Source organism: Borostomias antarcticus, assembly GCF_949987555.1.
Source record: "Borostomias antarcticus genome assembly, chromosome: 23".
Classification (NCBI taxonomy): domain Eukaryota; kingdom Metazoa; phylum Chordata; class Actinopteri; order Stomiiformes; family Stomiidae; genus Borostomias; species Borostomias antarcticus.
The window spans coordinates 2,534,909-2,554,908 of record NC_140256.1 but is presented as its reverse complement, the minus strand read 5'-3'; the positions used below and the strand labels follow the sequence as shown (position 1 = coordinate 2,554,908).

The window sequence follows — 20,000 nt, the reverse complement described above, 5'->3', positions numbered from 1 at the left end:
ACCACGCCCCAAACCTCCGCTTGTTTACCTCGCAAAGTCAGGGTTTGCATGTGAGGATGCAAAACGTCACCTGAGGTGACCACAACGGGTCTGTTTACAAATCAATGCTCACCTCCACCAGCGGAGGCCGAGACTTCTTCCATTTAAGAAAAGTGTGATTCAAAGCGCTTTAGTGAAAAGTTTGCATGGTTAGTTTCTTTCACATGGGTCTACAACCTCGCTTGTTTATCCATGTCTGGGTCACTGCACTCGGTCCAGGATTGAGAGGGGAGTGAACGCCAGGGTTAGATACACAGGTCAGCCATTACTCAGAGGCTTTGAAGGAACTTTCCCTCCGTTGACATCGGGGGAAAGAGTTGAACTGACCGCGGTCAGAAAGATCTGGCCCCAGAATAACAGGAAAAGGTCGAGCGTCACCAACGCCGACCCCCAAAACACAGACCCGCTCCAGAGCCCTGACCGTAGATGGACCCCTCTCTCCACGTGGAAAGCAGAGCGAGGGAAGTTCTCCTCCCTCTGAATGTCAAGAGTAGGATGAACACAGCGGGCCGCGGTCCAACTCGGTCCACAGAGTCGCCCTGCCCTTTATCAGAGTTTCCACTTGCTGCTCGGAATGAGAACCACTCAGATCCCCCCCTCAGGATCTTGGTATGGATCCACAAGGCTCCATATATGCATATAACGATCTGTCTTCTAAAGAAAGAGTATCGCTCTTTCTGTAGCAACCTTGTGAACGTGACATTAACATGCTAAGTTATGGGGCGCCCCGGTAGCTCACTGGGTAAGGCGCGCACCATATAAAGGCTAGTCCTTCGCGCGGCAGACCCGGGTTCGATTCCCGGCTCGGGTCCTGTGCCGCATGTCCTCCCCCCTTTCTCTCTCTCCCACATTTCCTGTCTCCCTCAAACTGTCCTGTCCCATTAAAGCTGAAAAGCCCTAAAAAATATCTTCAAAAAAACATGCTAAGTTACCGTAGAGGCGCTCGTGAGGACGTTGTGGTGAGCTCTCGACGTCTAGTCCTCATCTCTGACCCGTACTGTCCACTGTGAACAGGAGGGTGAGGATGCAGTACAATTCGCCAACCGTGTGAAGGCGGCCATCGCCAGGCAAGGAGGGCTGGTGGACTTACTGTGGTGAGTAAGACGGACCCACTCACAGGGCTTCTTTATAACGAACTGCATGCTGGGAGTTAAGTCGGCACGCGGTGGAGGTCGGACGTGTGACAGTTGCTCTTGTTTCGTAGGGACGGAGGTTTGAAGAGGGGTAAGGTAAAAGACACTTTTAAAGAGGAGCAGCAGAAGCTATACAGCAAAATGCTCGTCGGAGCCCAAGAGGACCGGAGTCGTTCCTGAACCAGCGCTGTGAGGACCGTCGGGGTCGAAGCGGGTCGGAACAGAACCGCTCCCCCAGTGGAGAGAGTCTGGACCTGCGACCGCCCTCCCTCCGATGTCAGGGGTTCTTCACTCGGCCACCGTCTCCGCCCGGCATCTCAATCTACCCTTTATCACTCCAGAGCTTCTCCTCCGTCTCATCACGGAGTTGACCCTCCGTCTCATCACGGAGTTGACCATAGACTTTGTCACTAAGGTGCGCGCAAAGATATGGCGTCGTCTTCCCGATGACAAACCGTCTTTTGAGAGACTTAATGTATTTATCCCTTTGTTGTTTGAGTTCATGTAGTTTTTGTTCTCAACATTTTTGTTCTTGTTTTATTATTGTTGTTGTTAGAATTATGAGCGTTAACTCTTATACTTGTCGTTTAAGCTGTTGCAATGGATGTGACAGGGGACATGCGTACAGTAGCAAAGGTACACATTTAGATATAAGTAGAGATTGTTTTTGAAGGGAAACTTGTGACCCTGTCAGAAGGTGCATGACTGTCTTGTTCCCGACTGAACAGATGGCAAGTTGCCACAGTTTACCTTACTCATGCCCTTTTTATGTTTTGTTTTGTTCAGAGAACAACAAAAAAAATCATGTTATGTTAAGGATTATAACCGCACGTGTAAAATACAGGAGTTGCGTCACGGATGGTTGTGTTTGCTTTGTGCTTCTCTCCATGGAATGTGGATCGCTGAACACGTTATGAAATGGAGAATGACCTCCCTCGGTGACTGTGATGGGGGTTGTTGAAATGTAGTTGATCTCACCTCCCTCTGTCCCAGCCAATATTGAAACACAACATTACAACCCCCCCCCCTCTCTGTACCATTGAACTTCCTCAGAGGCTTGGTGACCCCCCCCCCCCCCCTCATACAGGCCTCAAATCAACACACTTGTGGTTGCTTACATAGCAGCAAACTCATCTCAATCACTGACCCTACTAATTCTTAGTTACGACATGGTTATAACATGTCATTTAGCTATGATTTGAAAAAGATGCCTTTTATTAATATGAATACTTATATTAATACATCTCTCATATATGGGCTTCTTGTCTTACGGAAATGATCTTGCCATTTCGCTTGACCTCTTTTGGATGTCATGTATTTAGCAGCCATTATCCCCATAGCTTGGTCAGGGCCATGGAGGGGCCTGAGCTGGGCTCTCGCGCGTAGGGAGATGCTCACGGCTCTCTTCTCCTCCTGAATGTCATCTCATCCTGACACACTTAACTGTACAAGAGGTGCAGATGAAATGCCATGTGTTCACCAATAAAAAAATAAACCCGAGGATGAGAACCAACTTGTGCCAATTTGATTGATTTAGAAATCGCTCTGAGAGCGGTGTTGAATCCTAGTGTTCAATTCCCTTCCAGGATTCCTCATTTGTAAACAAGAAACAACATCTGAAAAGCTACTTGGGAGCCACAAAGAGAAAGGAGCCACAAAGAGAAAGGGTTTCAGCGTTTGAAATGCCTGCAGCAAGCGAGCCAGCTTGCATGTCAGTTTGCCAGCAGTCTGACTAATAGGAGAGTGTTGACGAAGCGTTTTATCCTGTACCAGAATGCTTACTCTATTGTTGACTGCCGTTGTTTGGTCTACTATAAATGGATGCCTTACTGTGGCAATTAAAGTCATTCCTATGGTTCTCAACATCATAAAAAAAAATAAACCCCTATTATTTTTTAACTGTCTTGAGTTTTTACTTGAAATGCACTGAACACCATGTGGGGAATACACTAAGTAGATTGGTTTTTAGGAGCTGAGCAGGACCGTTCCCAATCTGGCACCATGATTAGTCAGGCTAATTGATGGATCCATCAGTGGGTAGCGTGCCATCCCTACAGATCTGCTAGTGAGGGCAGAAAGCTTCCCTTTGAATATGATATTCTGTATCGATCCATTAAATGACCCTGTACCCAGGGACGGGCTGTCCAGCCAGGACGCCTTTCAGCCCGGCTGAGCTATTGTCGGCTGTTCTACCGAGACCTCGTCCAGAGCCCAGCTTGCGTCCAAGCAGTGACAAACTGCGTCAGTTGCCTTTCATGGGAGTTTCCTTTTTTGGGTTTACTTTGTGTTCACTGAAGGACATGGCGACATTCTCCAGCCCGTTTGCTGCAAGGGAATTCAAATGGATCTATTGAACAGACTGGGTCATAAAGCACACAATGCCCCGAGGAGGAGCAAGGGGATGCTGGGTAAAAACCTCAAAGGCCGGTGGTGCAAACCATGCCATGTTTAACCGCCCTCTGCCAGCGCTATGGAGAGGCCGCTCCCCTCTGGGCCTATTCACACGCCGAGGGGATACGGATATAGACGGATCATGAAAAAAATGGGCCCCTGGGCCTGGATGTGTAGGGGCCCCCCTCCCCCCTACAGCCTCCGCCACAACACTGTTGTTCTCAGTTTGTTTTCTTTCAAAAAACTGGAAATGCGAGGAACCTGCCTCTTTTTCTTTTCAAATCTTTCGTTTTGCTGCTCTGTGACGGTGTGTGACGGTGCTCCATTGTACATGTACGGTTCTTTGTCAAGATCAAACAGATTGACCTTGTGACCTGCACCTGTGTGATCTGTCTCGAGTTCACAAACTTTAATAGTGCCCTCTATACACTAGTTTTATGGCCTATTCATTTATCTATGGAAAGGTAGCCTACATTCCCACTCATTAGATTAACCAGTAGGCTATAGAAAATATGTAGCCCACACAAGCTTCTCCCTTTTTTAAAAGATGTGTGCCCATATAAACTGTTCAAAATATTAATGTTTTTTTTAATGTTTGTGTAAGGAAACCTCACCCTAAATTTCTATCGGTGTCCCTGCAATAAGAAATGCAAAGGGCCCCCTGAGGTCTTGGGCCCCTGGGCCTTGTAGGCCCCGTTCAGTAATATGTCTTTGGATACAGACTGGTGCAGTCACGTCTCTATATAGACCTACATGTACCTAGTTCAGAAATTAGTTGTTCAACAACACAAATATTATATGGCAACTTTTAATTAGGCGTATATTCATCAGTGTTCACTCCCCAGATAGCAAGCGGATCTGGGCCATATACAGGCCAGATCTGGCCCTTGTGGCTTAGTTCCGGCCCATATATGGCCCAGAATTATTACACATCCGCTTGCTATCTGGGTCAGCTGACCTAAAACTTAAAAAACAACTAATATCTACTGGCTGGACTCCAAATACAATATTCTATGTGCCGTTATTTCTAAAACCAGCCCATTTTATGAGGTGAAATTATTCTTAATTCGGTTGGGTTAGGGGGCCCTAACCCTAAACCTTCACAAAGGCAGTCTGATGATGTCATTGTTTGTGTAAACGGTACATCCACCAGTCAACAGGTCTTCTAGCTGGATTAGACCATGGGGCCACATAGGCCTACAGCTATTTCACAAGTCTTTGAAAACCGGATGTTCGGCCAGGCATAGTTATTAGTTTAAGTGGTACAAATAATGGTGGGAAAAAAACAGTTCAGAAGAAACAAACTAGGCTAATTCTCAGATGCACACACTCATTTGAATCTACCTCTGTAGAGGGAGAAAGATTTAGGCTACAAACATGACAACAAAGTTGTCAGTGAAAAGTCTCCCTGAAAAGTAATAATCTGACAGTGTTTTAAACTGTTATTGGATATGAAGATTCAGGGTTGACTTTAACTGTTTATTTGGACGGGACAGTGCACATTGATTGACCCTTCACCCATAGATCGCTCTTATCCATCACAAGATGATGTTCACTCAATCAACATTCAGGTCCAAACTACCACAGCGTGCATCCACATTGGGAAAGTTATACACAGATTATGAGATCAGATGTGGTAAATGCAATTAAAACAGACTAATTTAGCTTTTGTTCCCATAGCCTATTGACATACATTAAACTAGGCGTTGTGATACAGTAGCCTACGAACAGTTTAAGTTTTTCTTACAAAATTTAATGAGAAATGTGATTATTGTGTTTCTGAAATAGATACGATGACCATAGCCTAGGCCTAATAATAAAGGCTTGAACTGGAATCCCTGTTGTGAGTGATGTTGTTTTGTTTTTCATTTAGGTTTAGCCCAGCTAAGTGTCTCAAAGTGACGTGTGTCTCAAATGAATATGTCACTCTCAGGCTACTAAATGTCATGTTAGCATTCCATATGCATACGGTCCTTACGTTTTAGAAATGTTGTTTTCTCGAATGAATGAGAATGGCATTCAACTTAAACTGCGATGACAGATAGATGGGCCTGTAACGAGGTAGGTGACAGTAGTAGGTGACAGTAGTAGGTGACAGTAGTAGGTGACAGTAGTAGGTGACAGTAGTAGGTGATAGTAGCCTACAGTGACAGTGACAGTGACTCGCACCGCTGGGCGGAGCACCGATTTCATGACACTACGTTGACAACAACTGCTTGATCTGGTTCGGCAAGGAACGACCCGGGAAGCAGATGCCGCACCATCCAGGGTTTAAGTCCCCTAAGAGCCGATAGTCCAATTACCCCGAAGAGAGATGCAAATCCCCGCCTGCAGCCCCACGACCGACATTGGAGAGATAAATCCTGCTCAAGGAAATAGCGTAAAGACGACCGACGAGAAACCGCCATCAACATGAGCGGACACATTTGAACAGAAAGGAATCATCAAAATGATCTATGTAGACTATGAAATAGGTCCATATTTATCGGAGCTTTTAGTTATCTAGAATTGTAGGCTGCTAATTTCACAGTAAGACAGAACACAGCATTTTACCCGCTCGTACCGGAGTTCCTTCTTGGACTGTTTCTGGAATCTGATCGTGATCATGGAGACGCACACTGACGTCTTACTAGTCACCGCAAATGTTGGATCATTATTTGACAATGTAAGTAGCCCAATACAAAACTGATCATATTATAATTCGTACACTGATCTGCACTCACCCTGTAGGTTACAGTGAATTCACCCATACGCGCAATCCGAGCTGTCAAGCGCAAAATAAATGTCTTAAGAAAATGCCTACGTCGTGCAAGTTGAACTCTCACAGGACGCACAGGCTGGCACCAGCATAGGCCTAGTATTTGGTGTGCGTAACACCTGCATATTTAAAATAATAACTAATTTCAGTGTTATCTGGGATAAGATTTATTTGACAGCCTAATGTCTCCAGACGTCTTGGTGATCATGAACTTTGGAGTAGCCTCACGCTAATCTGCGCCTGTTCAGATACGCGCGGTTGTGTCGATATAAGTCATTATTTTCTGCTGAATGGGCTTTTAAAACCCCAAGTCGTATGGCGGGTTAAGATCATCACTTTGTATCTTACAGTTGTTGTGACGCACGATTCTAACATCAGTTCTGCCGAGAAAGACACGGCTACTTCCAGTGGAAATAAAACAGGAAACTGACAGCGCATTGTTTAAATCTACTGCCGCGAAAGTGCGGTGCGCAAATCCTCTCCAGATTGGTGACAGTCTGCACAGCGAATACCACAGTACATTATGCAACCTTTCCGATTCTAACTGGGGTAAATAACACTTCCACTCATATTTAGTTTGGTAATGTATTATTCTATCTGCAAATTTAGAGTGTAGGCTGCTATATGAGGTTTTGCTGTGATGGAAAATGGAACCTTTTCAGATACTCCCAGGGGTGTCGTGGTGACTAAAGAAGTGGGTATATATATATAGTGGGTATATATATATATAGTCTACTCTAATTGCAGAAATATCAGTTTTTCATCAGTGGTGGATAAGAAGTTTGTAAACAGTGTGTCCATGGATAAAGAGGTGGGTGTAGGCCTCCCCCTGTAGCCCCTCCACCTCACCACTGACTACTCCCACTTTAGTTTTTAGCTTGTCCTAGAGCTTTGTTGTCATTGTGTGGTGGCAGGAGGGAACGACACTGCTCATGGAACTTGAGAGAGAAGAGAACCATGTTTTCAGTTTCCACCTGACTGGCACTGATGAACACAATGTCAGAACCCATTGTGGGAGACGTCTGTAAACAGATGAATATCTTCCCTCTGGACTTAGGCCTCCCGTAGATAAACATTTCCAAACATTTTGCCAGCTGGTGACAAATTCTAAATACCTACAGAAGTAGCTAGCTGTTTGGAGTTCTGTCTTCGAGAGGAACATGTGGCAGAATACACAGTAAAGATGGATGAGGTTAAACCTTGTTTCAGCCAAACAGGTGCTGTCTGACAGACCTTGGCTTGCGTTTCTGAACCAACTATGTAGAATAAAATGCCTGACTCTCCTCTGCTAGAAAGTAGGGATTAGGACACAGAGAATATAACCAGACAGTGTGATATCATTCTGCTCTGGGTGTTCACAATATAGGTCTCATTATGGGAAGACTACACTTCAAAACAGTAGTTTACATAAGCTCGGTAGTAACTCTGTCATTATTCTTGCTGTATGATCAGAATTGGTCAAACCCATCACAAATGTTGTGCAATATTTTCTCAGTCATGCTAAATGTTACACAAGTCATAGTTTTTTAATACTGCTGTAGTTTATCAGAAGTGAAAGTTTAATGAACAATGTTTCGGTCAAAGGGACCTTCTTTAGGCATGCTGACAGAAACATATTTGATTTATATACAAAAGGCAGGGTCAACATTGACCAACCATCACATGCATTTCATTACTGACAATTAGTTTACACGTTGTTGATCAGGTAACTCCTAGATCACAAGAAACCAGTTAACCTCAATCAGAAATACATACATCTTATATTGAGGTTACAAATCTCAGCCCAATAGCAATCTGAGTAAATCAATCAACTATTTGACCTCAATCAGAAAAAGATCTGCATAACACGTCTAGTAAATATTGAGATTACAGTACAATTCTCCTCTTAGGGAAGTCTGAGTCAGCGCCGGGCGAAGGTCCCTTTGACGGAAACGTTTAAACTATTGAGCAAGTGACGACAGGGTGTGCGTCTGTTCCTGTTTCTCCGTAACACCGCTGTCGTAAAACTCTGTTGAGGACACCACACCCCTCAGATAAAGTTGCTCTAGGAAAAATGGTGCCTTTGTATTAGTTGTTGGTTCGAGCGAGCCTGCCTGGGCACACACTGGTAGTCCTGTGACGCATGACAGATCAAGTGTCGTGGCCTTGGCTGTGAGACAGCCGGGTTGTGCCTGAGGACTTGTCCCATTAGGTCACTGTGCCCAAGAGAAACGCTGTCACCGGGCCATGCAAATGCACTATGCAAAGCCGGTGCTCTGGCAGATTGGCTGGGGTCCGGTCGTCCCTGGAGAAGCCTGAACAGAATGTATTCTCCCCCTCGCACCACGGTAAACACCAGCAGCTGGACAAGCACGAGCTCTCTGGGGTTCCCAGGGAATCCTTCCCCCGGAGAACAACTTCAACTTTGCAACCGCGGGAGAATCGCCAGCTGATTTTCATCAGACTGCTCTGTACTGTATAGCATACAGCATACATACTACTAGTGCTATTCACATTATTAAAATACTAATATGAATACCATGATCAGGTGCCCAACATTCCATCTCCCTCGTTCAACCAATCAGAGTGAAGCTCTGTAAAGGTAATAATCCCCAGAAGCCCTTGGGCAGACCGCGGTGTGTTTGTCCGCCTGCTGGCCTCACTGACCTCATCCATGTTTTATATCCTCCGCTGCCATGTGCTCATCCATTATGAAACGTGCCCAGGGGCGCGGAGAGAGAGAGGAATAGGACACCTTATCACTCAATCTCATTCAATCCACTTTGATTGGGTCATTTGAATATTTGTTTTTCAACTATTGGCTTCGCTTGATATGTGGTTCACGTACTGATCATTTGAATATTTGTTTTTCAGCTGTTGGTTTGATATGAGATCCGCTGTCTAGGAGTTCAACTAGACACCATGAGCTCAGCTGATTCTTTCTCTCTTTCCATCCACAGGTGGGTGAGATTCAGAGTGAGTGGCTACGAGAGTTCTTCACGGTGAGTGTCCTTCTCTTCCCCGGCTGTCCACTACTACGGCCTACGACCTACGACCTCTCTCAGTCTGTGACGACCTCTCAGTCTGTGATGACCTCTCTCAGTCTGGGACGACCTCCCTCAGTCTGGGACGACCTCTCTCAGTCTGGGATGACCTCTCTCAGTCTGGGATGACCTCTCTCAGTCTGGGATGACCTCTCTCAGTCTGGGATGACCTCTCTCAGTCTGGGATGACCTCTCTCAGTCTGAGGTGACCTCTCTCAGTCTGGGATGACCTCCCTCAGTCTGGGATGACCTCTCTCAGTCTGTGATGACCTCTCTCAGTCTGGGACGACCTCCCTCAGTCTGGGATGACCTCTGTCAGTCTGGGACGACCTCTGTCAGTCTGTGATGACCTCCCTCAGTCTGGGATGACCTCTCTCAGTCTGGGACGACCTCTCAGTCTGGGATGACCTCTCAGTCTGGGATGACCTCTCAGTCTGGGATGACCTCTCAGTCTGGGATGACCTCCCTCAGTCTGGGATGACCTCTCTCAGTCTGAGATGACCTCTCTCAGTCTGGGATGACCTCTCTCAGTCTGGGACGACCTCTTAGTCTGGGACGACCTCCCTCAGTCTGGGATGACCTCTCTCAGTCTGTGATGACCTCTCAGTCTGGGACGACCTCTCTCAGTCTGGGATGACCTCTCTCAGTCTGGGACGACCTCTCTCAGTCTGGGATGACCTCTCAGTCTGGGATGACCTCTCTCAGTCTGGGATGACCTCTCTCAGTCTGGGATGACCTCCCTCAGTCTGGGATGACCTCTCTCAGTCTAGGATGACCTCTCAGTCTGGGATGACCTCTCTCAGTCTGGGACGACCTCCCTCAGTCTGGGATGACCTCTCTCAGTCTGGGACGACCTCTCAGTCTGGGACGACCTCTCAGTCTGTGATGACCTTTCTCAGTCTGGGATGACCTCTCAGTCTGGGACGACCTCTCTAAGTCTGGGACGACCTCTTAGTCTGGGACGACCTCTCGGTCTGGGACGACCTCCCTCAGTCTGGGATGACCTCTCTCAGTCTGGGACGACCTCCCTCAGTCTGGGATGACCTCTCAGTCTGGGACGACCTCTCAGTCTGGGACGACCTCTCAGTCTGGGATGACCTTCCTCAGTCTGGGACGACCTCTCAGTCTGGGACGACCTCTCAGTCTGGGACGACCTCTCAGTCTGGGACGACCTCTCAGTCTGTGATGACCTCTCAGTCTGGGACGACCTCTCTCAGTCTGGGACGACCTCTCTCAGTCTGGGATGACCTCTCTCAGTCTGGGATGACCTCTCAGTCTGGGACGACCTCTCTCAGTCTGGGACGACCTCTCAGTCTGTGATGACCTCTCAGTCTGGGATGACCTCTCTCAGTCTGTGACGACCTCTCTCAGTCTGTGATGACCTCTCAGTCTGGGATGACCTCTCTCAGTCTGGGATGACCTCTCTCAGTCTGGGATGACCTCTCTCAGTCTGGGATGACCTCTCTCAGTCTGGGACGACCTCTCTCAGTCTGTGATGACCTCTCTCAGTCTGTGATGACCTCCCTCAGTCTGGGACGACCTCTCTCAGTCTGGGACGACCTCTCTCAGTCTGGGACGACCTCTCTCAGTCTGGGATGACCTCCCTCAGTCTGGGACGACCTCTCTAAGTCTAGGATGACCTCTCTCAGTCTGGGATGACCTCTCTCAGTCTGTGACGACCTCCCTCAGTCTGTGATGACCTCTCTCAGTCTGTGATGACCTCCCTCAGTCTGGGACGACCTCTCTCAGTCTGGGACGACCTCTCTCAGTCTGGGACGACCTCTCTCAGTCTGGGATGACCTCCCTCAGTCTGGGACGACCTCTCTAAGTCTAGGATGACCTCTCTCAGTCTGGGATGACCTCTCTCAGTCTGTGATGACCTCTCAGTCTGTGATGACCTCAGTCAGGGACTTGCGCATTCTAAAACATTGTAGTAGTAATGAATGAGTTAGGACTACTGAACTTGAACTATGAACTATTTTATTGTATTATATTATATTGCACTGTACTTTAGATTGCTATTCTTGCACTTTGCCTTCAGCACTAGATTATGCTCTTAGTCACTTGTTTTAGAGAGAAGATGCACTTGTGAGTTCTGGCGAGTAGTAGTACACTGGCTTTTCCTACGTTAAATGCAATTATTATTAGTCGCTTTGGATAAAAGCGTCTGCTAAATGACTGTAATGTAATGGACTGGATAGCACTTACTGTACTGTGACGGACTTCTTTCATTAACCGTTTTTAATATACTGTCTGAGTAGCAGTATTTAGTTCGTTATTAGTATATTGAGTCCACCCTATTTATCCCATATTTATAATATATTCTTACTCTGCATATTTTATTAACCGTTTATTAACCTTACTCTCTCAATCTGCTATGAGACAGAAATGTCCCCCCGGGGATAAATAAAGAGCTATCTAATCATCCCTAATTGAAACCATCTGAGCTACTCCATGGCTGCTTGTCTCTCTATTGTGACAGACGGTCCACAACTACAAGCCGCGCTTCATCGCGCTGCACTTCCAGGAGGTGGGGGGGAAGGACTACATGCTCAACATGGGTCACGCTGACAACTTCTTCTGGTACGGCGACCGTGTCAAAGATGTGCCGTCTTCATAAGACTCCGCACTGTTCTGTATTTCCGCACTTGTTTGCACTGGCTTTTGAGGCCTGATAGCCTACATCCCCTGTCCTGTTTTGTGTCCTGTCCTTTTATTGTTCTGTGATTATGTGCACTTTATTCTGTTTTCTGTTTTAGTTTATTTTATATATTGTACAGCACTTTGGTGCAACTTCGGTTGATTTTAAACGTGCTTTATAAATTAAGTTGACCTTGACCTTGACCTTGACCTTGTATTACTGTTGTATTGTTTTTATTACTACCATCTTGTATTATTACTATTTTTATGACCATTATCTTGTGTTATTCTGTTGATACTGCAAGCTTGAGGAGTCAGAACCTAAGAATTTGACTTCCTTGTACATGTGCAATCGATAACAATATAGCAATCTGAATCTCTATAGATATATAGTTATGTCCTCTGTTATTACCTTGCTGATTGTATTATAGAAACCTTCACTTGTTCACTCCCTTCTTCCTTGTGTCCTTTAGGAGCATTGAGTCCAGCGAGGAGATGAGGGACTTTGACCGGGTCTGCATCTATGTGGACAATCACTTCAAATCAGTGGACAGCTTCACGGTGAGCTCTACACATCCTGTAGGTCAGCCTGGTTGACCTTGCGTGGCGTGTGCAACAGCCCAAGAGCTCAGGGTGTGTGGCAGGACCCTCCATGTTGTCATTCTTGGGGCGGCTGTAGCTCAGTTGGTAGAGCGGGTCGTTCAATGATCGGATGGTCAGTGGTTTGAATCCCAGCTCCGACTGTCCACATGTCGAAGTGTCCTTGAGCAAGACACCTAACCCCAAATTGCTCCCAATGAGCAGGTTAGCACCTTGCATGGCAGCTACCGCCATTGGTGTGTGAATGTGTGTGTGAATGAGAGGCCATTGTAAAGCGCTTTGAGTGCCGCTAAGGTGGAAAAGCACTATATAAGTGCAGTCTATTTACCATTTATTTACCATTCTCCAGATATGGAGTTTATGGACACAAGATAGCGTTGTGGACAATTGTACCAGAATTATTTGTTTTGAAAAGATATTCAAGGTTTTTTCCCCTCCATCTTTCTTGTAGAGCGTAGTTTGTCTCTGCCACCACAAGGTGGAGCCCTCCTCCACGCTAGCAGTCTGGGTGCTCCTCAGACTGGCACGAGGCTCAGGGACTCTCCCAACTGGATATTTTTAGACTGAGAAACTGAGGGACTTTTGGTAAATATTGTGTAATGGGGCATACGAGTGTGCATGGTTCACTAACATGACCAACGGCCACTTCGTGCTGACGACTACAGAACGCTCCACTCACCGTGAATAAGCGAGTAAAGGTGAATTGCGTTGAATAGGGTGTTTTGGTCATAAGTACATTTGCTGTTAATCATTTGGAGAGAGAGACAGAGAGAGAGAGAGAGAGAGAGAGTGAGAATTACAATATTTCTCTTCAAGTGTGCTATGATTGATTGGTTGGATTATCCAACCCAATTTTGATTAATTCTAGTTGTTTTACATTATAATGTAGTTTTATTGTCACATGGACGCCTAATGAGTAATCCGGACGCTAACGCCATAACCAGAGAGCATAGTTGACCCTTAACCCAGGACAGGTTTTTACAGTTGGGTCCATTTGACTGTTGAACTAGCGGAATATGAGTTTAATCTCAGATTGTTGGCAGGACACTGGGTTACTGTACATTCTGACTGGTTTCATCATGTGAGAGATGTAGTATGATGTAGTATGATGTAGTGCTGTATTCTCAGAGTGGCCTAGTGAGAGCATATACAGAGGGGAGGTGTTTAAAGGCAGGTTTATACACTTTCTCTCCGTTGTCCCCGCCTCTTAAACCGCCATCCATCCTCTCACCCTGTCGCACCTCTCCCTCTAAACATGGCGACGGTGTACCGCGGCTGTCTGTGGCGCTCTAGACTGTTATTACAAAGCAGTCTGGAGGCTGTCTGGCTTATGGACACTGTCTCAACCCCCAACCCTGTCTCTAATCTCCCAGCCCCCCTCCACTGGCCTCCCCGGCCTCGAACGAGGCCGGCTGTGGTCCTGGTTATTCTAAACATTCCCGGAGAGGTGCTTGTACTGAGTTATGAGAAAGCCCCCGGCTCACGTTCGCTGACCGGTGGTGTCGCGTCGGCTGGGTTTTCGGAGAGTTCGCCCGCGCGATGCAGAGGGTGTCACGACGTTACCGGCGCTATTAACCCCCAGCCCTCCCAGGTTCGACCCCGCACTGGAGCTCTCACAGCGGGGGTCAGCGGACAGCTCCGCTCCACGGAGTGTGAAGCTCGGGGGAAAGTCAATGGCCAGGTGTGGGGAGACAGGGCAAAGTCAATAAATTTAACTCTAGATTAAAACTATTGATTCCCCCCACCCATTTGTAAACAATAAATAAAGGGTGAGGGGTGTGGCGGACAGCTGGGTCTGTTTCCCCTGAGCGGGGGTGTCTGCGCCCCCCCCCCCCCCCCCCCCCCCTGAGCCCTAAGAGGGCTTCAGTCGTCCATGGCTCATTCTCATTTCGCCTGTGCCACCTGCATTGATTTTCAATTTGTTTCCCCTCGGCTGTGGATCATCGGCTCTCTGGCCAGGAGTGAGTTTGGGGGGGGGGGGGTCTGTGTGTTCGGAGGGGCTGCAGGGAGGGGGCCAAGCTTGCATGCATTCCCTGTACAAATGGTGTTTTGATAAAAAATCACTTGTAAGTCAATATTTTTTTATTAAACTGTGCACAAACCTGATTGATGAAGATAGGTGCTTGGCAGAGTATGTGGAGGAGAATATTTCTCGATTTGTGTGTGTGTGTGTGTGTGCGTGTGTGTGTGTGTGTGTGTGTGTGTGTGTGCAAAACTGGGACAACTGGGAAATTGGTACCAACTAAGGTGACCAAACAATTTAAGTATTTTAATCTTCCTACATGTCTCTAGTTTATATTTTGGTATGACAACCCTGCCTATCTTAATGATAATAATCACTCTATAAACAAACATAACCTCATATAAAATGACAAAACCCTGATTACTGCGTATATTTTTAATTTTTTACTTCTGGACAATATTTTGGTCTTACAATCAGTGAATATGTCTCCAAAGTGCTATATCCTTCATTCACATACTGTACACTAGCCAGCTATGACAGAACCGACAGCAGCAAGCTAGCTAGCTAAGAGCGTAACTAGCTAATTCAAAGTAGTTGATCTGCGCCGTGATTAAACCAGTTGGGTCGGAGCCAGTGTCTCCAGAGCCGCCGCTCGGGGAGCTGGCTTGGCTCAAAGTTTTGTTTTAGTTCATGGATCCGCCTCGTAACTCAGATCCTCTCCAAAATGTCATGGGTTCTAAATCGGCCCGTGCAACAATCTGACTCCCAAACCAGACACCTGAGTTTGTATCCCAGAGTGCCCTTGGGTTATCCTAAACTAAACGGACCAGCTGTGCTGTTGTTTAAAGTATGTGTGTAAACAGCTGTGCTGTGAATGAACAGAAGAGAGATTGGGAGGGTGAATGCTCAGAGCTCGTCCAGATGACAGGTGAGAGTATCAAAACACTGATGTCTGTCTGTCTGTTTGCCTGTCTGTCTGCCTGCCTGCCTGTCTGTCTGTCTGCCTGTCTGCCTGTCTGCCTGTCTGCCTGTCTGCCTGCCTGCCTGCCTGTCTGTCTCTGTCTGTCTGCCTGTCTGCGTCTGTCTGCCTGCCTGTCTGCCTGCCTGCCTGCCTGTCTGTCTGTCTCTGTCTGTCTCTGTCTCTGTCTCTGTCTGTCTCTGTCTGTCTCTGTCTGTCTGCATGTCTGTCTATCATTCTTTCTATATCAATAAAAAGAAGGATTCCTCATTTTAAGTCCATTCCCCTGTTCTCTTTATAATAATGGAGATACTGTATCTCTCTGTGAGTTAGATAGAAACCAGATACCAGCCTCTCTGTGCTCTCTGTGATCTCATCACCTGTTGTCACGCCGACTGCTCTTTCTGATCTGCTCACCTGTTGTCACGGCGACTGCCTCATTCCTCTGGGTTCAGGAATGTCTCATGACATGTTTTAGGTATGAGGAACTACAGTTGTTTTCTTATCTACATTATTACTTATCTAATGATCATAACTAACCGTAACAACTGACCCCACTACTGTTTGGACCAGATGGTCTAGATTGTTACATTCCTCGTAGGGCTTCTGGTAGTGTGTGTTTTGGCTAAACTGTTGTTCACATTAATCCTAATAACAGTGCATTAATATTTGTAAATAAATATACTTTCGGAGTGGTATTCCATAAAGTACATTTTTAACATATTGATCGAGTTAAGGTTTGTTTACATTTAGTGCTAGTGCCTATTGTTCTGTAAGTGGGGTACTGGGCTCAAAATGTTAAATTAAGGGAGCTATTGAGCTCTAAAGTGCACAATGTCATTCAGTAGTATAACTGTCCCAGTAAAAATTCTAATGACAAAAGTGTTATTAAAATGTAGAAATGTGTCCCAAAAATATACAGAGCTTCTGGAAAGTATTCATATCCCTTCACTTTTTTCACGTTATGTTATGTTACAGCCTTATTCCAAAATTGATTAAATTATTTTTTTTTTCTCACATGTGCATATATATTCACACCCTTTACTCAATACTTTGTTGAAGCACGTTGGGCAGCAATTATAGCCTCAAGTCTTCTTGAGTAGGATGCTACAAGCTTGGCACCTATACCTGCAGAGATGGTTGTTCTTCTGGAAGGTTCTCCCATCTCCACAGAGGAACGCTGGAGCTCCATCGGGTTCTTGGTCACCTCCCTGACCAAGGCCCTTCTCCCCTGATCGCTCCATTGGGCCGGGCGGCTCTAGGAAGAGTCCTGGTCGTTCCAAACTTCTTCCATTTATTAATGATGGAGACTTTTTCTTTCTTTTTTTAAATTTCTGTCTCTGAGTTCTACAGACAATTATTTTAACTTCATGGCTTGGTTTGTGCTCTGACATGACTGTCAACTGTGGGACCTTATACAGACAGGGGTGTGCCTTTCCAAATCATGTCCAATCAGTTGAATTGACCACAGGTGCACTCCACATCAAGTTGTAGAAACATCTCATCGATGATCAATGGAAACAGGATGCACCTGAGCTCAATGTTGAGTGTCATAGAAAAGGGAGTGAATACTTCTGTATGTACATGTGATATATATATATATTTTTTTTAATACATTTGCTAAAAAATCTTTAAAAAAACAAAAACTCTTTTCACTTTGCAATTATTGGGTATTGTGGGTAGAATTTTGAGGAAAAAAAAAGGTTTTTAATCCATTTTGAAATAAAGCTGTAACATAACAAAATGTGGAAAAAGTGAAGGGATGTGAATAATTTCCGAATGCACCGTAAATGAACACCCATGGCATAATTGTGTGTTTGCAACAATCATAGAAAATTGGTGACATACTCTATCTAAAAAACATAGAAAAACTTGAATAACTTTTGTCCTGACTTTTGCGCTTAATCAATGTCTTTCTGTATAACAAAGGTAAAAATGGTCCTCGGAGACACTTCGTGGCTCCGTGCTCACAGACTTGTGTGCAAGCAGGACATGTTTGGTATCGCTGCATTCACTAGGTTGAGAGCGTTATGCCAGTTCAAACCCTGTGTCTCTCTGACCTTCCCATGTTGGGATATGGGAGTTTCAATTTCCCCCATTGACAATGAATGGAGGGAATCTTTCTAGCCTGGAGGCCAGACTCATCGCAAAAAAAAAGGTTTTCATGATTGTGTCTGGACTTCCAACTGCCCAGAACGACTTGAGTTTTCCAAGAAAATGGGGCACCAATCAGGAGACTGCCTTTAAACTGCTGTTCTGCCCCCAGTCCCTGATTGGTTCCTGTAGATGATGACGAGAAATACAATAGGTATTAAAAAAACACAGCCGTAAGTGCAGTTATTGCAGAAATAGACTCAATAACACTTAAAGAAGAACAAGAGTATGCACTAGCTGAGTTTTTGAGCAGAAAATATGTTTTCACCATTCTTCCAAAAAAAAAGTTTGCTCTATGTTTTGTTACGCTGATTGGCTGAAGGAGTCGTCTGTCAAGGCAAGTACTCCCGCCCACTCAAATCGTTCGGGGGGCTGGAAGTCGAGACTCTTATTGTTTATTTTGCAACGAGTCTGGCTTCCAAGCAAGAATTTTTCGTTCCTGATCCAAAAAATTAATGGAGGTGAAAGGTCGGTCGTGTTTGGGCAGCACGTGGACCCACCCCGTGATTTGGATCTGCTCCAAAATGTAATAGCTACTAAGTTGGACCATGCTACCCCTCCACTGACTTCCTTTAAAATCCGTCTGGTAGTTTTTACGTTATACTGCTAACGGGTGAACGTACGGACAAACATACAAACACACGCCAGCGAAAACATTACCTGGACACTGTCACTGGGTGGAGGTAATAAAAGCAGAATGAAAACACGTGCAGAAGAAGAAGAAGCAGTTCTTCATAAAGTAATAAAAAGAATAGCTTGCACAATCTCATGCTCCAATGTTGACTTTTACTAGACAATGCTTAGAGCTTCTGCTTTTAGTCAAGTCATCTTACAAACAGTGTGTGTCACACCCATAAAAATAGTCGACCATGGGTTGTTAATTAAAGTCTGTTCTAGTAAAAGTCAACATTGGAGCATAATGTGCCGGCCGGGTTCTACTCTTTATTATAATTATTAACCTAACCCAGCAGTCTGATAAGTTATGTGTGTAACTTTTCAACTTTTCATGTTCATAAAGTAAGAAAGGAAAAATGCAAATAATGATTTGAGGTAATGTTTGACCCATGCTCTGTATTAGAAGGGGTTTGCATAGCAAAGGGTTAACTGGATAACTTTATACCAATACTTGAGTGTATGTGAAAAATAAAACACATTAGAGACATAATCACTGTTAGTAAGACTATTGGTTTCCAGAAATATTGTCCAGAAGTTATAATAAATTATATAATAATAATAATATTATTGTTACTATTATTATTATTATTAATAATAATAATAATAATACATTTTATTTGTATATACAGGAATCAGGGTTTTGTCATTTTATATGGGGGCATGATTATTTATTACTATCATTAAGATACTAGATAGGCAGGGTTATCGTACCAAAATATAAACTAGAGACAAAAATACCAATATTCTTTGGTCACTTTAGGTGGAACCAAAATCTGGACCGGGCCGTGGAGGTCGGCCTACCTCCCTGTACCATGTTTGCACAGATCCAAACAGTTACACATCTAGTAACGGTCTGACCATATCATTTCACAACCATATTCGGCACATTTCAACTCACTTTTCCCACATTCGTGACACCTGGTCTCAAACATGCTCTGACCTGCAGATACCCCCCCTCCCCCCCGCCCTCCCCCTCTCCCCCCGGCTCGGCTCGTCCCTCGTCCGTCCCTAATCTCCGGTCACCGGGGCTGGTCATGGGTACAGCTCTGTCCCATTAAATGAGGATGGCTTTGGCCTGGAAGACGAATGGTCTCTTCAGGGAGAGATCTCTCATGCCGGGGTTGAGAGGGGGGGGGGGGGTGTGTGTGTGTGGAGGGGGGGGGGGGTGTGTGTGTGTGTGTGTGTGTGGGGGGGGGGGGGGTACTGTCCGTCACGCCCCAGACCCTCCGGGTGCCCGCTGATTTTTCTTCGGCCCCCCGTCTCGGCCGCAGGGGGGGGCAGACAGCAGCCCTACTGCTTAATACCTTTTAAATTGTTTTAATTTTCTGTCTTTATTGATCTCGGAGGGCATGATTAATCTGATCAGTGGAGCAGGCAGTTAGTACATTAAAAATTGTCAGCCCACGTCATGGATGATCGGGTACTAAAGTGTGTGTGTGCGCGCGCGTGTGTGTGTGTGAGTGAGTGTGTTACACATCATGTGCGTGTGTAAACTGCGAATGTCCCTGGCGGTACAAGTATGGCATGCAGCAAACATGGCGCTAATATTTGCTTGTGTGTATGCTGCTTGCCAACTCACACATGTATGGGGCGCATTATTATCAATAACATCTGAGTGCAGGTTCTGAACATTGCTCCTGCTTTTTTGAGAGTATTAAAAGAGAGT

General features: G+C 45.6%; 2 protein-coding genes across 2 annotated transcripts in view; both read left to right on the top strand.

Annotated features, from left to right (window-relative positions):
• The window catches only part of LOC311324597 (glycerol-3-phosphate acyltransferase 4-like), a 17,715-nt gene extending 14,723 nt beyond the window's left edge, over positions 1-2,992 (top strand). The window contains exons 12-13 of the mRNA XM_084457086.1: positions 1,054-1,133; positions 1,244-2,992. Of these exons, the coding sequence (XP_084313212.1) occupies positions 1,054-1,133; positions 1,244-1,352 (189 nt within the window). The 3' untranslated portion in view covers positions 1,353-2,992. The remainder of the gene's footprint in view (positions 1-1,053; positions 1,134-1,243) is intronic.
• A 2,819-nt stretch (positions 2,993-5,811) lies between these two features.
• Positions 5,812-20,000, top strand: part of inpp5l (inositol polyphosphate-5-phosphatase L) — a 22,331-nt gene continuing 8,142 nt past the window's right edge. Inside the window, exons 1-4 of the mRNA XM_084457349.1 lie at positions 5,812-6,228; positions 9,261-9,302; positions 11,827-11,927; positions 12,458-12,545. Of these exons, the coding sequence (XP_084313475.1) occupies positions 6,169-6,228; positions 9,261-9,302; positions 11,827-11,927; positions 12,458-12,545 (291 nt within the window). The 5' untranslated portion in view covers positions 5,812-6,168. The remainder of the gene's footprint in view (positions 6,229-9,260; positions 9,303-11,826; positions 11,928-12,457; positions 12,546-20,000) is intronic.